Source organism: Cyclopterus lumpus, chromosome 3, assembly GCF_009769545.1.
Source record: "Cyclopterus lumpus isolate fCycLum1 chromosome 3, fCycLum1.pri, whole genome shotgun sequence".
NCBI classification, from domain to species: domain Eukaryota; kingdom Metazoa; phylum Chordata; class Actinopteri; order Perciformes; family Cyclopteridae; genus Cyclopterus; species Cyclopterus lumpus.
Window position 1 is genome coordinate 19187462 of NC_046968.1, and position 16961 is coordinate 19204422.

General features: G+C 41.2%; 2 protein-coding genes across 4 annotated transcripts; one reads left to right on the forward strand and one right to left on the reverse strand.

Annotated features, from left to right (window-relative positions):
• Positions 1–5054: 5054 nt before the first annotated feature.
• On the forward strand, positions 5055–6626 carry LOC117727181 (regulator of G-protein signaling 9-binding protein). Its single transcript, XM_034527289.1, has one exon. The coding sequence runs from the start codon at positions 5056–5058 to the stop codon at positions 5794–5796; it is 741 nt and encodes a 246-aa protein (XP_034383180.1). The 5' UTR covers position 5055; the 3' UTR covers positions 5797–6626.
• Positions 6627–10024: 3398 nt separating this feature from the next.
• Positions 10025–14151, reverse strand: LOC117728710 (nucleoside diphosphate-linked moiety X motif 19-like). 3 transcript variants are annotated; one of them, XM_034529503.1, is made up of 3 exons: positions 13235–14151; positions 12562–12769; positions 10025–11913 (listed from the first exon to the last, which is right to left on the reverse strand). In XM_034529503.1, exons 1-3 carry the CDS (start codon positions 14030–14032, stop codon positions 11693–11695), a joined length of 1227 nt encoding a protein of 408 aa, XP_034385394.1. In that variant the 5' UTR covers positions 14033–14151; the 3' UTR covers positions 10025–11692. The 3 variants fall into 3 exon arrangements, 2 of the variants coding, with proteins under 2 accessions (XP_034385394.1, XP_034385395.1); XR_004609246.1 differs by having other exon boundaries at positions 11802–11913; positions 12203–12769; XM_034529504.1 differs by having other exon boundaries at positions 11808–12393.
• Positions 14152–16961: the final 2810 nt, after the last annotated feature.

Here is a 16961-nt window from a genome sequence, read left to right on the forward strand (position 1 = left end):
TTGGTGCGCACACACAGTAGCAAAGTACAATGGTGTACAGTGAGCTTTACAAATGAGACACAAACAACAGCCCAAGCTGGTTAAAGGTCAATAATGTACCTTTATATTATCTATAGAAAGCTCTTACAATGTTTTTTGTCGGAGTTGAATGTTGTTTGAGAGTCTGGTGAGGACATCTTTTGAATCCGATGGTTGTTTTCTCTTTTCCCTGGACTGTCCTATTTTCTGCAGAAAGGGACTTGTGCATTAGATGACATGGAGGCTTTGGTGAGAGGACAAACAAGTACCTCCTTCACAGTCGCCAGAGGATGGCAAGCGGCCAACTGTATTTGTTGTGATACGTTTTTATTAGAGTGACAAGCAACAGAAAGTGGCTGAAGTGTTAAGAGGCTGATTCAAACCTGCATGCATGTTAGCCTGACATTATACAACAAACATATCACATTCGCCAAAGTTTACCTTGATGTGATAGGATTAGAGCTAAGCCTTGACTGAGCAGATGCTGTGCATCCTTTTGGCTCATCTCAGTTTAGCATGGAAAGTACTTTATGCTGGAGCACTTATAACGCTGGTCAAGGAAATAGGCTCAATTTAAAAACATGACGACTCATTGGCCGGCCCATGCTACCTCTCAAACAGAAGGAGAATGTATCATTTGAAGGAAAACTTTGACATTTCGGAAAATACACTTATTCGTTTTCTGGCGGAGAGTTTAATAAGAAGATTAATACCGCCCTCGTGTCATATACGATTTCTGTTATATTTTCTAGACAGATTGGTGGTATCAATGGTCTCATCGAATTCTTCCATAAAACCAGCCTGCTCCTTACACACACACACACACACACACAGACATACGCATGCATGCGCGTGCGCTCACACAGTGAGAGTGCTGCATCACATCATCACATTTGCCAAGATCAATACAAAGTTTATATGAGGGCTTTTAAGGTAACCGTAGCTTTTTGTGAGATATGAGATATGAGCCTTATTGTGTGTGTGTGTGTCACGGTTGAGTGGAGGTCCTCTCTGGACCTTTGTGGAGTTGAGGCGTGACTCACGGTTCACCCCGCTGCTGCATGCTGCGCCGTGTAAGAGACCACATAGTGGATGAGGTCCATCAATAATTCAACAAAGATAGACTTCCTCTTTCTCGGGTTCTCACTCGCCCCCTCTCTCCCACTCTCTCCCGTCGAAGCTCTGCCTCTGTTTTCTAACTGACTGCATCTTCCTCATACTTACACAAAAAAAGCTCAATTTCTGGGCTCCCTCATCCGCCTGGATCCCAAACCACTTAAAACAGGGAGCAACGTGCTTCCAAATCTAAACCTGAGGCTCAAGATATCATTTTAGCTTTTAAGGGATTTCTTTTCTTCGCCAGTAACAACACATCAAATTATCTTTGCATGATCAGATGCGTCAGATTAGGGCTACACAGAGTTCTAATCCTATTCCGGACACTTCATCTCAGATGTGGGCAGGGCTAAGTAATATGTCATAACTTGGAGGAGTCAAAAGCTCTTTCACAGGATTTTAGATGATATTTTGACCACACAGGAGCTCAGTGGTTAGTGGTTACTACTGCTTTACAGCAAGAAGGGGCAATACTTCACGGACTGAGTTCTCTGTGAGGAGTTTCTGGATCTTCCCTGAGTTCATGTGGGTTTACTTTGGGGGCTACAGTTTTTTCCTCCACACCACTAGACACATTTAGACAAATCAAATAAACCTTTTATGAAATACCAAAACGGATACAATCGTGTTCAAACATTTAGTAGAAGCAGGACATTTTGGTGACTGCGCTAGTCAAAGGTTAGTGTGGGTCTTCTATAGAAAGCCTACTTGAATGTTGGAGGAAAGGGAAGTCAGTGCAGGAGCTTTTTACTGGGATTATCAAGACAGCTGACATAGGTTATTCAAGAGTTTTCTAATGTGTTTGTTCGGAGCATTATTGGGGAAAACATCTTTATGTCTGTCCCCTTTTGACCATTATCTCACACAACGTGTAGTAAGTGCAAGCAGGCTCTATTTTTTGCCTAAACCATTGATTACATATGATGGAAATGCGATGAGAGACAGACGACAGCCTCCATTAAAAGATACATTTGAGGGCATTATACATGTAATCCCAGGACCTTTAGGAACCTGCTAATCTGGATTATAGCGTTTGTAGATCATTTTATAGCATCGTTTGAAAACCGCCCTATACAAAGTTGTTTTCTCTCCTTTGGTTTCGTTTTCATCTTAACCTCTTGAAACTGGGGGTGTTTTTGCTCACCTTTCATTTTAATTGAAGGCTTGACATGTCTCAGCCAAGTATGCCATATATTTTTCAGGAAAGTTCACTGTCATTTTTCATGTGAGAGGCATATATATGAAACTATGTGCTGCTCTGTGTCTGGGGCTCTTATGTAAACAAAAACACACGTTGTCCTGAAGTAAACACTACTTGGCAATGCAACACAAATCAAGGGTTTTAGCTCCCGCTATGAACACAAACACATTTAGCCCCCTTTTCAAATATTATAGCAGTGAAAGTCAAACATCAGTCATGAATGCTGCTTTGTCACCCAATGTGACCATGACAATAATTAATAAAACACATTTTTCAGCATTCATTTGTCTTTTCATGATTCAGTGTAAAGCATTCATCTGTGTAAAAACATTAACACCTGGAGCTCCTCACTATCCTGTTACTCCTCCGTGTAACAGAAAACCACAGAAAGCCTCTGCACAGGAAATCACATTGAGTTTTCCATGATGTGTTAATTCTGAGAGCAATCAGACCCCAGCACATGTGACTCATCCTAACACTTGAATCTAACAGGCCAGTTTATCAGCAATCTTATTATAGGTAAGCAGGCAGACAGACGCCACAGCCAATTTTACAACATAATCCTGCAATTCTTACTCGATGCTGGCTGTTCCAAGTAAAGGTGATCAATTGGACATGAAGAACAAATATAAATGTCCTTGTTTGTAGTTGTCAAAAGGCCACAGGTCATGTCTGTCTTTGGACTTTAAATGTGTTTCTGCATTTGTTAACTCAGAATTAGAATAATTTGCTGATGTTTTGTGAGCTGAGAGAATGAAATTCCAGGAGACTGTACGTTCTTTGTAAAATAATTTTAATGAGGAACTACTTATCATCCAAAGATCATCAGTGCATTTCTTTTTCTTGTTTAAACCCATCTTCACCACATTTTCACATTGTACAATTACTCCAACTGCTACTCATGAATCTTTATTTTGACAGCTAAATTGTAATTCTAAATGCAACATGAGAGACCTTGTGAAGGACTGTTGACAACTTGCAGCAATTGAATAGTTTGAGGAAAGGTTACTGGAGAAAGATTGCCAATTTTGAACCACGCTTACAAGAGGTGAGAGGTTGCCATGGAAACATATTCAAAGGAAAGAAGATCCATTAGCCAAGATCTTAACAAAACATGTTTTATTTGTCAGAAATAACAGAAAATGTATCAAACATTACAGTTCAGAGTAAAATAAATTGAGAGCCAAGGCACATATTGCAAGGTTGAAGAAATAGGGAGTTATAGATGGTCATGCATAAGTAATAATGCATTACATTTAAAGGAAAGGACGTGTCTTTTCAATGAGATATTCAAATAAAGTAGATGAATAAATCCAATGCCACGATAAAGCAAACAATTAGCCTCTCCCTCAGTTCCTTGGGCATCCCCTGTGCTTAAATCCATTAGCTTCACACAATCAATGCATCATTAGGCTTCATCCGCCTCAATAATGCAAAAAGAGCTTCACGGTCTTATCTGCCTCTCACCTCTCAACACAGCAGGAGCCAAGAAGGCAAACAACACATCATCCAACCAACACTGCATGTGCACAACAAGCCGCATCCTTCTGGCCCGACACTGTGCAGGTCTGTGTCTAATTGACTGTGAGGCATGCAGACCAGTAGAGAATAATGCTTATGGGTTGGCACTCATACACACACCTCACACAGTTACTACCCATTATCATTTATGTACATTTAATCTTGACTAAGCAACATATTTGCTCTTTCTGTAATGTTTTTAAATGCAAAGATAAATATTAAAAGGCTGAATATAGTGTCGGTATCCAGCCATTGTTTTTCTCTTGTCTCCGGAAATAAAGCTACACAACACACACATGGATCCTGATGACAACTGGCAGGTAGGTAGTGGCAGATAGGTTAGGACTTTGTGATTTGACATCCCAGCTGATAGACATCGAAGCTCTTCCCACGTTAAGGGCAGAACAGCCAATGAGGGGACGCATTTCAAAGAGATGTCTGTGCCATCAAACCAATGGGAGCGCAGCTGCTTTGTTTCCCTGCCTGCATGGTTCTGGTTCGTGCCCACATGTGATCTCAGAAGGCGCTTACTGGTATTTAAATCGTCATTTGGGTGCGGAAGCGGACAGCTCCCCACACAGATCAACAACCCGAAACACAATGTGTGGCACCCCGGTATGGACGCTTTGAAGCATTTCCCCTCCTTAACTCAGTGAAGGTCTCCATCTCCCCAGCCGCGCATTAACGGACTTTATGTTGAGCGGCTGACGAGACAGGCTACGTGTTCTCTCCACAAACAGCAGGAAAGCGGATGCTGGGACACCTGTAGCTGAATCTGGAGCTCAATCTCCTAAAAAGGGGAGGTTGGATTGTTTCACATCCATTCAGCATCCGCCCTGCCGGAGAGGCGCTCCGTCGCTGTCTGATCTCGAGAGGGGAAGCGCAAAGGTAGCCTAAAGCCATTTACGGACGCATACATATCTAAGCCGCTCTTTGTGCCTGCTTGCAGACAGGAAGGAGCATGGGTAGAGAGGAATTTGCTGCGACTAGTGCGTTGAGGGGATTTGTAGAGCTGGGGCTGTGCTCCTGTTGAAACTAAGGACCGTGGATGAAGCACCATCACTAACATCTCGCCTTTTTCTCATCAAGCTTCTTTTGTTTATTATCTCTCTTTTTTTTGGGGGGGGGGGGGGGGGGGGGGGGGGGGGGGGCGAGTTGATATAATATATATATATATATATTTATTTGTTTAGTCAGCCATGGGGAAAGATGAGTGCAAAACAATGCTGGACGCTTTGAACAAAGTGACTGCTTGCTACAGGCATTTGGTCATCGCTCTGGGAAGCACGTCGGATTCGCAGAACCTGCGAGAGGAGCTGAAGAGGACCCGCAAAAAGGCCCAGGAGCTGGCCGTGGCCAACAGGACTAAACTGACCTCTCTGCTCAAAGACAAAAGCATCAGCAAAGACGACCGAGCCGAGTACGAGCGCCTATGGGTGCTGTTCTCGAGCAGCATGGAGCTCCTGGAGGTGGACATGAAAAGGTCCCTGGAGATAGGGCAGGATTTCCCCCTCAAGGTGCCCACGAGACACCTCATCCAGACGGGGATGACCGGCAGCACCACCACCGTGGCGGCCCGGGCCATGAGCGTGCAGAACATGAAGTACGAGGCGGACAGCAACATCGACACGGCGGACCTCCGGGACCTGCAGTGCGAGATCTCCCAGGTGAGCCAGATGATGGAGGAGATGGAGATGAAGGTGCAGGTGGCGCCGTGGGCCGTCGAGGCGAAGCAGGAGGCAGGCGCGGAGCTCAAGTCCAACATGAGTGTGGGAAATTCCTCCGTGGGTGTCATCTCCATCTGCGAAGAGGAGCCCAAAGAGGAGGACGGAGGAGGCAACAGGGATGCTGGCTTTGCGTCGATCTGCGCTGTGCTTGTGTTCTTTGTCATCGTTACGGTCGCTGTGGTTCTCGGATATTTGGTCATCAATATGTCCTGAGCTGTCTCCCCAACAGCCCACCCTGATGGACACCCTGCGGGTCGGCCCACGAGCGCGTCACCGCGGTAATAAGAGCCAGCAGCTCCACAAGAGGGAGAAATAGCTTTTTATTTGAGGGGCTGAAAAGAAGAAAAAAATACGGACACGCGAAGTTATTCATCTTTCTCGCACTCGTGAATGTATTCGGTGGAGTCGAAGTGTTGCACTAGATATAATGTAGAACAATAGAATGGACGTCGGGCACAAATTGTGGTTAAGTATTTTGAGGGGCTAGGGGTCGTGTATTTTTGGAAGAGGAAAAAAATTAAGTCATGAAATTACGTGACAGTGTCTGGCCATCAGGATGATGCAAACAACACGTAATCCAAGTGGATTAGTGGAAAAGCTCAGGCGTAAATAAAGCCTACTATTAAGTACTCCTCTTGGATGTTCTGCTGCATTGGTGCTTTAAATTTCATGAATTCCATTCAGTAAAGTCAGACGTGTTGAGCAGGAGACCATGTAGTCATAGAAGTAAAGGGTCATGTCGTATGGGAAGTAATATAGAGCCAGAGTTCCCGTTGGAAGTGATCAAATCCGCACTGTTCCACACTCCTGTTTGTACAGTTTTAATACGTCATAACATCTATAGCCAGATTGTTGTCAGCCTGCATTTGACTTCATTGCATCAAATCACAATGTGCTTCATCAAAGAGCCTTGGGGACCTGAGAGAAGTCCACAGTCGTTTAATAATGCACTGTAAGCCTGTTTGTGTTCCTTTTCAGGGTTATCTGGCAAACAGTGTTGAATGTAAATTGCAACATGTGAATAGAGGGTTTGTTCATACAGACTGCTGTGTCAGATAATGTACATACATAAGTATATTTATTATAATAAAATGTTGAAACACACTCAAAAAATGTGCTTGCAGTTTGAAGAAATAGCTCCCAGCTGTTTCACAGCCAATGCCAATGCAGTTTTTGCACACTTGAATTGAATGTCCGATTAATGTTATGTGTTATAGGGCTTTGGGATGTATTGAGTTTAAACTGATGACTTTAGATTAGCCCAGTTTGTAATCACTGCAACGCTTGAGATACATAGATCAGACGTAGAACTACAAAGAGGTATTTTTTTAGCTATATATCTTAGACATAACTACCTTAGGTTTAAAATACTGTTGGGTTTAAAATGGATGGGAGATGAGCAGATGCTTTAACACCCTAATGGTTTTAGTTGTAAGAGTCTTTGAATGTATTCCTGGAATTGTGGGTGAACTAAAAGTGGATGGCTGTCAGAGCCAAAGCCTCAATGTGCTGTAGAGGGGTCAGATGTCGTGGGGTCAACTCAGAAATAGCTTCAAGTCAAAAGTCTTAATGCTATCGAAGAGCAATAATATAATATAGAAAAATAGTAACATGACTTTGACAACATCAGTGATTATTTTATGAAATAGGAAACAAGAAAATAACATTATACAAAGCTCTTGAATGCATGATGATGTGCTTCACTTACTGTATTATAGGGTTTTGGAAAGGTTGAACAAAAAAGAGGCCATTTCAATAGGCGGATACATTTTCTTTCACTCCTATCTTATCATCTATCATGCAAATTATGTCAACTTCTTTAATGCAGGTTGTGAATACATATATAAAAGAAATATCCAAAATATTTCTAAGTCAAGGTTCAACACTTAATGTCTTCCTCCAAACTGTATTTGAAACACATCTCTAGAACAGGTTCCAAAATAGATTAAATTAGTTTTGTCAAAACTAGAATAGAGAGGATGTATCCACAATTAATACATTAAACAAGTTTAGAGTAAATTCAAAAGTTTTTGGCACATTATTGTAAAGGAATTTACTGAAGAAAAAAACCCAATGTTTGCAAGGCAGGAGCTGTAATAAAATGTACAGAGATAGAGGAGATATTGTATCAGAATCTTTTTCACATCTTTAAAAATGTGAGATTTAAAGATAAAGGCAGTATGTAAAGGGTTAAGAACTATAAATAGAAGTAGCTTAGATGTAAATCCACAATATCCGTTAGCATTTGGGGTCTATCCTCTTTTTAACAAGTCATTAAAAAGCGTGACCTCAGGATAAATACATCCATGTATAGTCATCACTACGGTTGCTGAAAGATGAAACATCTTTCGTGACTTCATAACTTTAAAAATACATTTGAATTAATGCTGCATGTGAATTCTATAATGAAAAGTCTGTTGCAACTGCTCGCAGTTCAACAGATGCACATCAAATGAGCTCTACATTTACTTTAATGATCTCTTCCACCAATCCAGAGGGGTTTCCCCAATAACGTTGCATATAAAGAGCTCTGGCATTTAAAGACCACTTGGCCGTAGTTTCTGGATGTAGAAGTATGCAACAATCTCAAAGGATCAAATGTAATTAAAGTTATACCCACTTCTGGGGAGAAGCCTGACTCCTTGTGGGAGTAATAGAACCAAATTAAATGTTTCTCGTATTAAAAGAAGAACCTGGCATGTGTAAAATAATCAAGTTTCAGATTTGGACCACAATCATTTAGGACAAAACATGTTTATTCAGCAGACTAGTTAATGCCTGTCCTGTTTGATCTCTTATTCCATTCTCAAGGTCAGAGACCTGAAGAGCAACATGAATTGCACGTTGTTAAACAAAATACTTAAATGCCTGACATGTAAGAAAACTTGACTCTTAAAAGCACAGAGGGGAGAGTATTCTTTGGCAGGACTTTGATGCATGTAAATCAGTGGCGTGCTTTGCTCACATCAAATTCACAGAAGGCTTTCTGACATCTTGTTTTTCTCCTTGTTGTCATCTCAGACGCACTAAGCTCTGCTAACAGTGAGTCATGAACCTCTTTGATATTCACGACAGACTTACATTGTCATCTCCAGTTCCAAAAATATAAAAGTGATTAATTAAACATGGGGAAGAAAGGGAGGGGAGTCAAATAGCGGAGGAGATAAAGCCTTTCGGAACACTTTAAAAAGTAAACGACTAACGTTCACGATGAAGTCTACTTTGAGAAACTTGAGTTTCAGACATGCCGCAACAAAGTCGTTGCAATCTCCGTTACGCAATCTGCTTCTTAAAATAGAAACGGCATCAACGTTTTCAGATGTGCTTCATTCCTTTTAGTAAATGGACTTTCTCTCCCGTGGTTTGGCGCTGTATTATTCTAACTTGTGAATGAGGGACATTTACTAACCAGTCCGTCGCATGGAAACCAACCAACTAAGCAGACTGGTTCACAGAGAGGCAAGCAACCCACTTGGCAGAGACAGATCACTGCATCATCACCTCATCTGGACGAAGATGGTGGGTTTCCAAGGCTGTGTGTTGCCATAGAAACCCTCAACAGACTCTCCAGCGCTAACAGCACAGAAGGTTGAGCAATGTTATTTCAACTCACCCCCTTTCTGTCACCACCTTCCTCCACAGACACGGCACTCTGAAGCAGAGGAGGGCAGAGAGGAACAGGGGACAAAGACCTCAGCACCTCCCCCACGCTGACAGATGAAATGGGTCAAAAAAGATACAAATCTGATTGAGTCAGCACTTAAGAAGAAACTGTTTCAGATCGACTTAAGCAAACCTTTGCTGGAAATAAAACAGCAGCAACATTTTGACACACCAATTATTTTTTGATGAAGAGAATGAGAAAAATACAAAATCAATAGATTTAATCACTCTATATATGGATCTTTCCCTCTCTTACAGCCCACTGGTCCGTCACATCGAAAGTGCACTTAGTGTTTCTTTTCCAAAATGATTTATGGCCATAAACTGTGTTCCTTGTGTATATATATATATATATATATATATATATATATATATATATATATATATATATAAATAAAATGTATTGTGCTTACAAGAACATCACATTTCTGTCAACAAATTATTTTGATTTCTAACACTGGTTCAATAAATGACCTTGAGTGTTTTAAAACAAAAGTAAATGGAGGCCTAGATGCCAAAAAAGACAAGTCTGGTTATGAGCACTATTGAGCTACACATAATGGTTGGCTAGATATTGTGACTGTATCTACACAGTTACTTTATATTGCTTTTTAAGAGCAGCCATTGTGATAGTAGATATGGTCGAACACCCATTATTCTGCCTGTTTAATTCAGCTCCCTCACTGTGAGCTCACATGTGCACCATAAACCATCATAAGCACAACTCTCCAAACAGCCTCAGTAAACAGATCTAATGAATAATGAATACATTGATCCGTTTAATAATACATTAATTTATAAATGGCAGACACAGGGTACAATCCATTTGACAGATTATTTCTTGAGTTATCAATATGCCACGAAGGACACTGCTGTGAGCAGGGAAGACACCCAAAGGAGAAAGGGTTGAAGCCCTGCAGCGTCTCCATCAGACATATGCTCTCCTCCTGAGAGGTATCACCATAACTGATGACACACAGACACACACACACACGATTCTTAATATCTCACCACGAGTGGGCCAATGTAGGGCTATGCCATAATTCAATATGATAATGTATCATCTCTTAATGGAATCATAGTGATGAAACCCCATAATTGAGATATTGTAAAATATCTTGATTATCTAAATGGTAACAGGCAAATACTAAGCACAGACAAGTGTCTGATTATTTTACTACGTTTTTAATTTAGTAAGAACAATATTTTGTTGTAATCGGCACAATTTAAAAGGAAAGAGCTCCAGTGATCAAACAAAACTCAGCAGCTTACACTAAAACAAATATTAATGATCCTTAGTTATTAAGGAGCAGTTGGCTGCTGTGAAGCACCCAGGGAGCAACTGGGGGTTCAGTGTCTTGCTCAAGAACACTTCAATGTGGCCTGAACCACTCAAGGTCTGATGATCCTCCTGAAGTGGTCTCCTCAATTCATGTGAATTTACTATCAGAGTAAAACCTTTGCACAATAAGACCATTAGCAATCACATCTTATTTGGCAATTACAAATTTGCATTACTTAAAAAGAAAAACAAGTAAGGGAGCTAGTGGGGGGACAGATCTCTCTCGATCAGATGGCAATGAAGGTTGCTCTCCTGATGGTTTCTTCCCTTTTTTCCCCGTGAAAGTTTTTTGGGGGAGTTTTTCCTGATCCGATGTGAGGTCCTGGGACAGGGATGTCGTATGTGTAGAGATTGTAAAGCCCTCTGAGGCAAATTTGTAATTTGGGGCTATACAAAATAAACTGAATTGAATGACTGCAACAGTCACATGGAAGAAAAAATAAATGAGCATCATAATTAATCGTCATTAATGCAGTCCATTTAATACGTACTGAAAACGAGTCTAAGCTCATCATTGACTAGCACACAATAAACCTTTCCCACTGAAGATATTTTGACATGTCAGTAGTAAACACAACAGGTGTTAACATTAAAAAGTCTGAATTCCATTCAACCGTTTCAGGTTCAGGTTCCTGGTATTGGGCTGAAAGCCTGGACACACCAGGATTCAAAACAGTATAACTTTGTGACAAAATCAATTCCTATGGCATCGCTGAGATCAGAGGATCCTCGCGAGGAGGCAAAAATAGTCCACACAAACGGTCCGTGCTGACCTTTGAGAGAACTGAGAGACAGCTGCATCATTCACTTTAACTTGACATGCTCTATCTAAAAAGTCCTCCACAGAAGAGAAATGGAGTTATGGGACAGGAGTTGATGGTTATGTCTTCTGAATAAAATGAAGCAATTTCTTAGTAATGTTAGCAACTGAGCTGAGATAACAGGTTTGCCAACGGATCTTTAGCGAGCTTGTAAGAGAACAATATGCCAGGAGGAAGTCAATGAATAGAATTTTGTGTTATTGGTAACGGGCCCATCTGATGTTATGAAAAGCAGTACATGTGCACAGGGGAGTTGTGGGGCTCATACAACAGGGAGGGCAAGTCAAAGCCTACTTTTTGAGTCATATTGGGAGGTCGGCGCTAAAACTGGAAGCAGATGATTGTACTTGGGAGTGATGGTGATCTGTAGAGTTATCGTGTAAGGATCTACTGTCACAATGCGGTGCAGTGCAGAATCTTCCTCCTGAGGATTCTCCAGCTGAGAGTCTGTGCTCGTACCCACCCCAGCTTCTCCTGAAGTAGTCAACGGGTAGCATCCGTCACCTGCAAAGAAGGGAGGGCCCAAGAGAAAGAAAAGACAGACAGGTTTAAAAAATAAAAATCCCAAATGGTTAATCTATCATAAACATAGTAGCATCCAGTCACTAGTGCTAAACCTCAACCTGCTGTTTTCACAATGGCTCATTCTTTAAAAAAAAAGAAAAGATCCCATGATATATGAAAGACCAAAACAAACAATACATAAGTCAATTTCTCAAAACGTCCTCAACCTGCTAGTAAGCAAATTAGTTCCTATATAAATCTTAAGCATTATAGTTTTAGCAAACCTTACTTGACCAAAAAGTGCATTTGTTGTGGATTATTTCCAGCAGCTGATTTGGTGTGATAGTCAGAATGCATGGCATCAGGATGGAGTCTGTGAGATTGGCTGCATCTCCCCATGATTATCATGAAATAGCACGTCACCAGTATGGCTCACTGATGTGTTTTTAATAGTTTTTTGGACAGCAATGGAGCTCTATGCTGCAAATAAAAAGTATCAAGCTTTGAGTTTGTTGACAATAGGAAAACGTCACATTCCTTCATCATATTCAAAAGCAGAACTCGATATGTAATTGACTTAATGGAACAAAGAGTTGGCATGCTTCACTGCTGTTTGGATGTGGGTTAGGTGAGACGGACAATCAGCACCTGGCAGCAGTGCTGTGTAGTGTTCATCTTTTAAGGAAACAACAGGCAGCAACTGTTCGCAGCCCTCTGTGGCACGCTGCCTGGAGAAACTGTGGAGGTCATCCAGCCGAGGTACGTGGCACATGCGGCTGAGCTCATAAACCTGTGGAGGGGCGATCCACAGCTCCTGTGCCCGGTAGCTCTGGAGAACATCTGAGGGTGTGGACCACTGAAACACACACAGAGAGGTAGCAGTAGTAATATTGATATAGATCCCCATGATTCTCTTTTCATTGTGATATTTACATACTGAATGTTTTACAGTTGTAAATGCGCCTCGTCAGTGCTTTATATGTAGACAAACATGTCATGAAGACACTGATTTTAAATGACCTCAAATCTGGCTTAACACGTCTTTATTGCAATGTTATTGTTACTCACCGGCTGACACAGAAAATACTCACAATTGAGAAGCAGTAATTAATAGTTTAGAACCTTTGCTAAAAGAAAATGAATTAACTGATTGATCAATGATCGTATTAATTATCTGTTAATTGATTTATCAATTAATTGTTTCAGCTCCAATTGTTACATCATTTCTTTTAGCTTAAATAAACAAAAACCTGTACATTCCCCTGTAAAACTCGTTGGTCAACATTTGATGTAAATGTGTTGTGTTACATTTCTGAATCACCTCCAAGCACACGATTTCCTTTTCATCTTGAAGTGCGTGCGGGATCTCCTGCAGGCAGCAGATGAAGAAAGCGGTGTCAAACCTTTTCACACCGTATCGGCCTGCGGGAGTTAGCCAGTTGCTCCACTCATGTAAAGCCCAGATGTTGGGCAACACCTCCAACTCCCTGCACATCTTGATGAAGTTAGAGGGGTTCAGGTTGACCAGGTCCCTCCACCTGTTGAGTTCTCGACTGCACAGGTCGTTTGCTTTGTAGTGCAGTGGGCCTTCTCCATCAGTGGTGCACCTGCCATCTAAGCTTTGTAACAAGCGTTTCTCCTCCACTTTAGACACACACAGGAGCACGCCGGACTCTTCAAACGTCTCCCTCAAGGCGCAGATCCGGAAGGCGACCTCTCCCGGGATAGGGGAGCCCAGTTTCAGTCGGTCTGTGGCGAACAACGGAGGTCTAGTCTCCACCGGCTGGGTGACACTTCTCAAACCAAAATTAGGGGAATTGCTGAATGATTTGAAAATGTCCAGCCATTCACTCGAAAAGTCTGAAGAGTGCACCATGCCGCCGGGAAACACATACGCATTGGGCATGAATGCACTTGTACTGCTTCGCTTAAGCAGTAACACATCGTAGTCAAAGCAGGATTTGCGCGTCATGTGTGACCGTCCATTGCTGCCGTACAGCGGTGAACCTGGAGCAGCTGTCAGCGGTGTCCTTGCCGATAAACTGTCCGCACCGAGCTTGTGACTTGCGGCTAAAATAAGAGTGGCCGCCTCCTTCCAGTGCTTTAACGTGGTGTTCATCCTAAAACTAACAGCGCTTTCTTAGTTTTCACTAAACGCCTTTGAAAGTTGTTTCCGGTTACTCAGCAGGCTGTAAGATGGAGCCACTTCACTTTAAACCACGGTTACTTCCGTGTGACGGAAGCCTCGACGGCTGCGCATGCGTTTAAAGGAGGCCTGCTGCATTTCATGGCAAGACCCGCCCAGCGGAGCATCCAAGTGCTAGGATTGGCCAGGCGTCTACCTGACCCTGACCAATAGGCGTTTTTTACAGGTATTAGCAACTAATATTTCATTTATCAGACTAGTTATACAATATAGCCTATATTGTTTGTATAGACATGGTGATTTTTAATTGGCTTTATCATTTAACCACTTTACAATGTTTCTTATCTAATAATCTTGTATTAGTCCCTCAGCTGGGACATTTGCAGGAGTACAGCAGCATAGTGGATAGTGCAAACACACAAACAAGAGACATAGGTCGAAAAACATGTATAATAAATACTTAATCACACAGTAAAGGTATAATAAATAAATACAAAACAACAAAATCTGAAATATAATATAGTGATTCTGACTGAATCTGAGTTTTGTAATTTTGCAAAACAAGACCGTATAGGCTTCACATTTCAAAGATGGAAAATGATCTTTGTGCTTAAATTATCTGACCATATGTTTCATGTTGAGACCCAGTTTCACACCAAAGTGTGTATTGCACCTGCCAGATAGTTTGTTACAGAGAATTAATCTTCATGTGATATGTGAAATATGTGTGAATGCAGCTGCCAGACTAGGCCATGCAGCTGCTTTACAAATGATATGCTTTTTCTTTTTTACTTCAGTATGTACTGCAGATGCTCTGACAAAGTCCACACTGTTGCATGTTAACATTTAATTAGAAAATATTGTTGCATTCATAACATTTCACATTTAATTGAAAACGGATGCAGTAGGACATCCTGGTATTATGGCATATTGCATTTGACATACTTTTTATTAGGACATACTAAATCTTTTTCTGGCATATTCAATTTTATGGAAGTATAAGGGTAATGCTATTGCAACGTGCATACAGTCTAAGCTCTCTGCAAATCTCTGTAATGGAAATGAAAAAAAAGCTCAAAAAAAACTGAATTGTTGCAGATTCTTAGAACCAGGGAATGAGTCTGAAACTTTCTTTTGGTCATACATAATTGTTCTCAGGGTTACTGAGTTCATATGCCAATGTATTAGAAGATTACCATGTGCAGGCAAGGTTTCTGTCAGCAGCAGTTGTTAAAAAAAAAAGGCTTCATGAAAGAAATGTGCCTCAACGGCTGCAGCCACCATGTAGGTCAGTTATATAAATCAACAGCAGATTACTAAAACTCCAGATTGTTGTAACTTAACTATTTGTACACCTCCTTTATAAAATAAATTGAGAATGTCATATAAACACAGAAATTTAACCCTAAATCAGTAACCTTTGATCAAGTTAGACTTATGTTTTACTTTAACAGTATTATAAATAGTGTGAATAACGTATTTCTGTTTATCACTGAGACAATATCATACTCACACTGCATATTTATCATAGGCTGAATTATTTAAGTTATTTCTACCTTTGATTTAAAAATTAAGAAATTTAACATAAAGCGTGCCCCAAAAAAACATTCAAATATAGAAAACAATCCACAGAGCTGCACATTTTTGTGTACACCTTTCTTCTCTTTGTCCAACTAAATGGCCAAGTTCTTCTCATACTTAGCTCAAAACCTTTCTCATTTCAAAAGGCTGTAACACACACACAAGCCAATGAAGCAGGCGTTTCCAACTGAAGTGGAGACACATTCATAATACACTCTGATAATACACTGGAAAAATATCTGCTCTGGAAATAAACAGAAAGGAATATATTACAGCGTAAAATGCATGTTGTCTGAGAGAGGCTACGAGAGGCGAAGGAGAGGTAGAGTAGAAAGGGAGATGTAACACACACATACACAAATGTGCATGCACACACATGAGGCACACAAAGAGGCACACAAAGAGGCATTGTGAAGGAAGTCAGGCTAGGCAAGCTCAAAGAGGAGGACGTGTTTCTGTTGAAAATTGAAACCTGAAGTCCTTAAAGTTTCTACAGAGCAACCCAGCTGCCCTGTCTTTACCCACCTCCCTTTAGTCCGAGCTATCCAGGATGTCCAATAAAATCTGAGAACCTCCCACTGGAGGAGTCTGCTCAGCCACAGGGAGCCCCAGGTTTTCACTTGTGTCAGACATTCCTGCTCTTCATTTAACTTGGCCCAGTTCACCGTACCTGGGCTTAAACATTTGAGGTTCATGGAGCATCACTGAGGTGTTTTTCGTCAAATGTAAGTGTACAAAATGTGTTGACATATATCTATTGATTTGTTTATAATAATGTATCAAGAATGTTAACAAAGCCATTGTCAAATTTCACGGTTCTCATTACATTCAAAGATCAACTTCCTGTCTTCAACTATGTGTAGTGAACGTGTGAGGTATTTTAAACATTAACACAACCCTTTTAACTGTATGCTTTTTACCATCTCACCATGTTTGATGTCTCACTCGCAATTATATCTATACAAGGTGCATGATGAACCATCAGTGTGACCTCACCATACCCCACAATGTCACGTGATGCCACTACTGCTTCTCTGCAGCAGTTACTGCACGTAGACACAGAGGCAGGCCGGCTGCTACAGGATCTAGTTTAGTAGAAAAAATAAGCAACAGGTCTTTTTTTCCCCCATGCTCCTGAGTCAAAACTGATGTCATGTAACCGTCTCGTTGGTCAACGTACTGTGTGAACGGTGTGTCCAGCTTAGTCCAAGTGTTGGAGCTGTCAGTAATGCACTCTTCAGGTCATGAAAGCCTCAGTCGAGGAGTCAGTCCAGGCCAGTTTGTCCATGCGCAGAAAAATGTTTACCATGAATCATGGAAG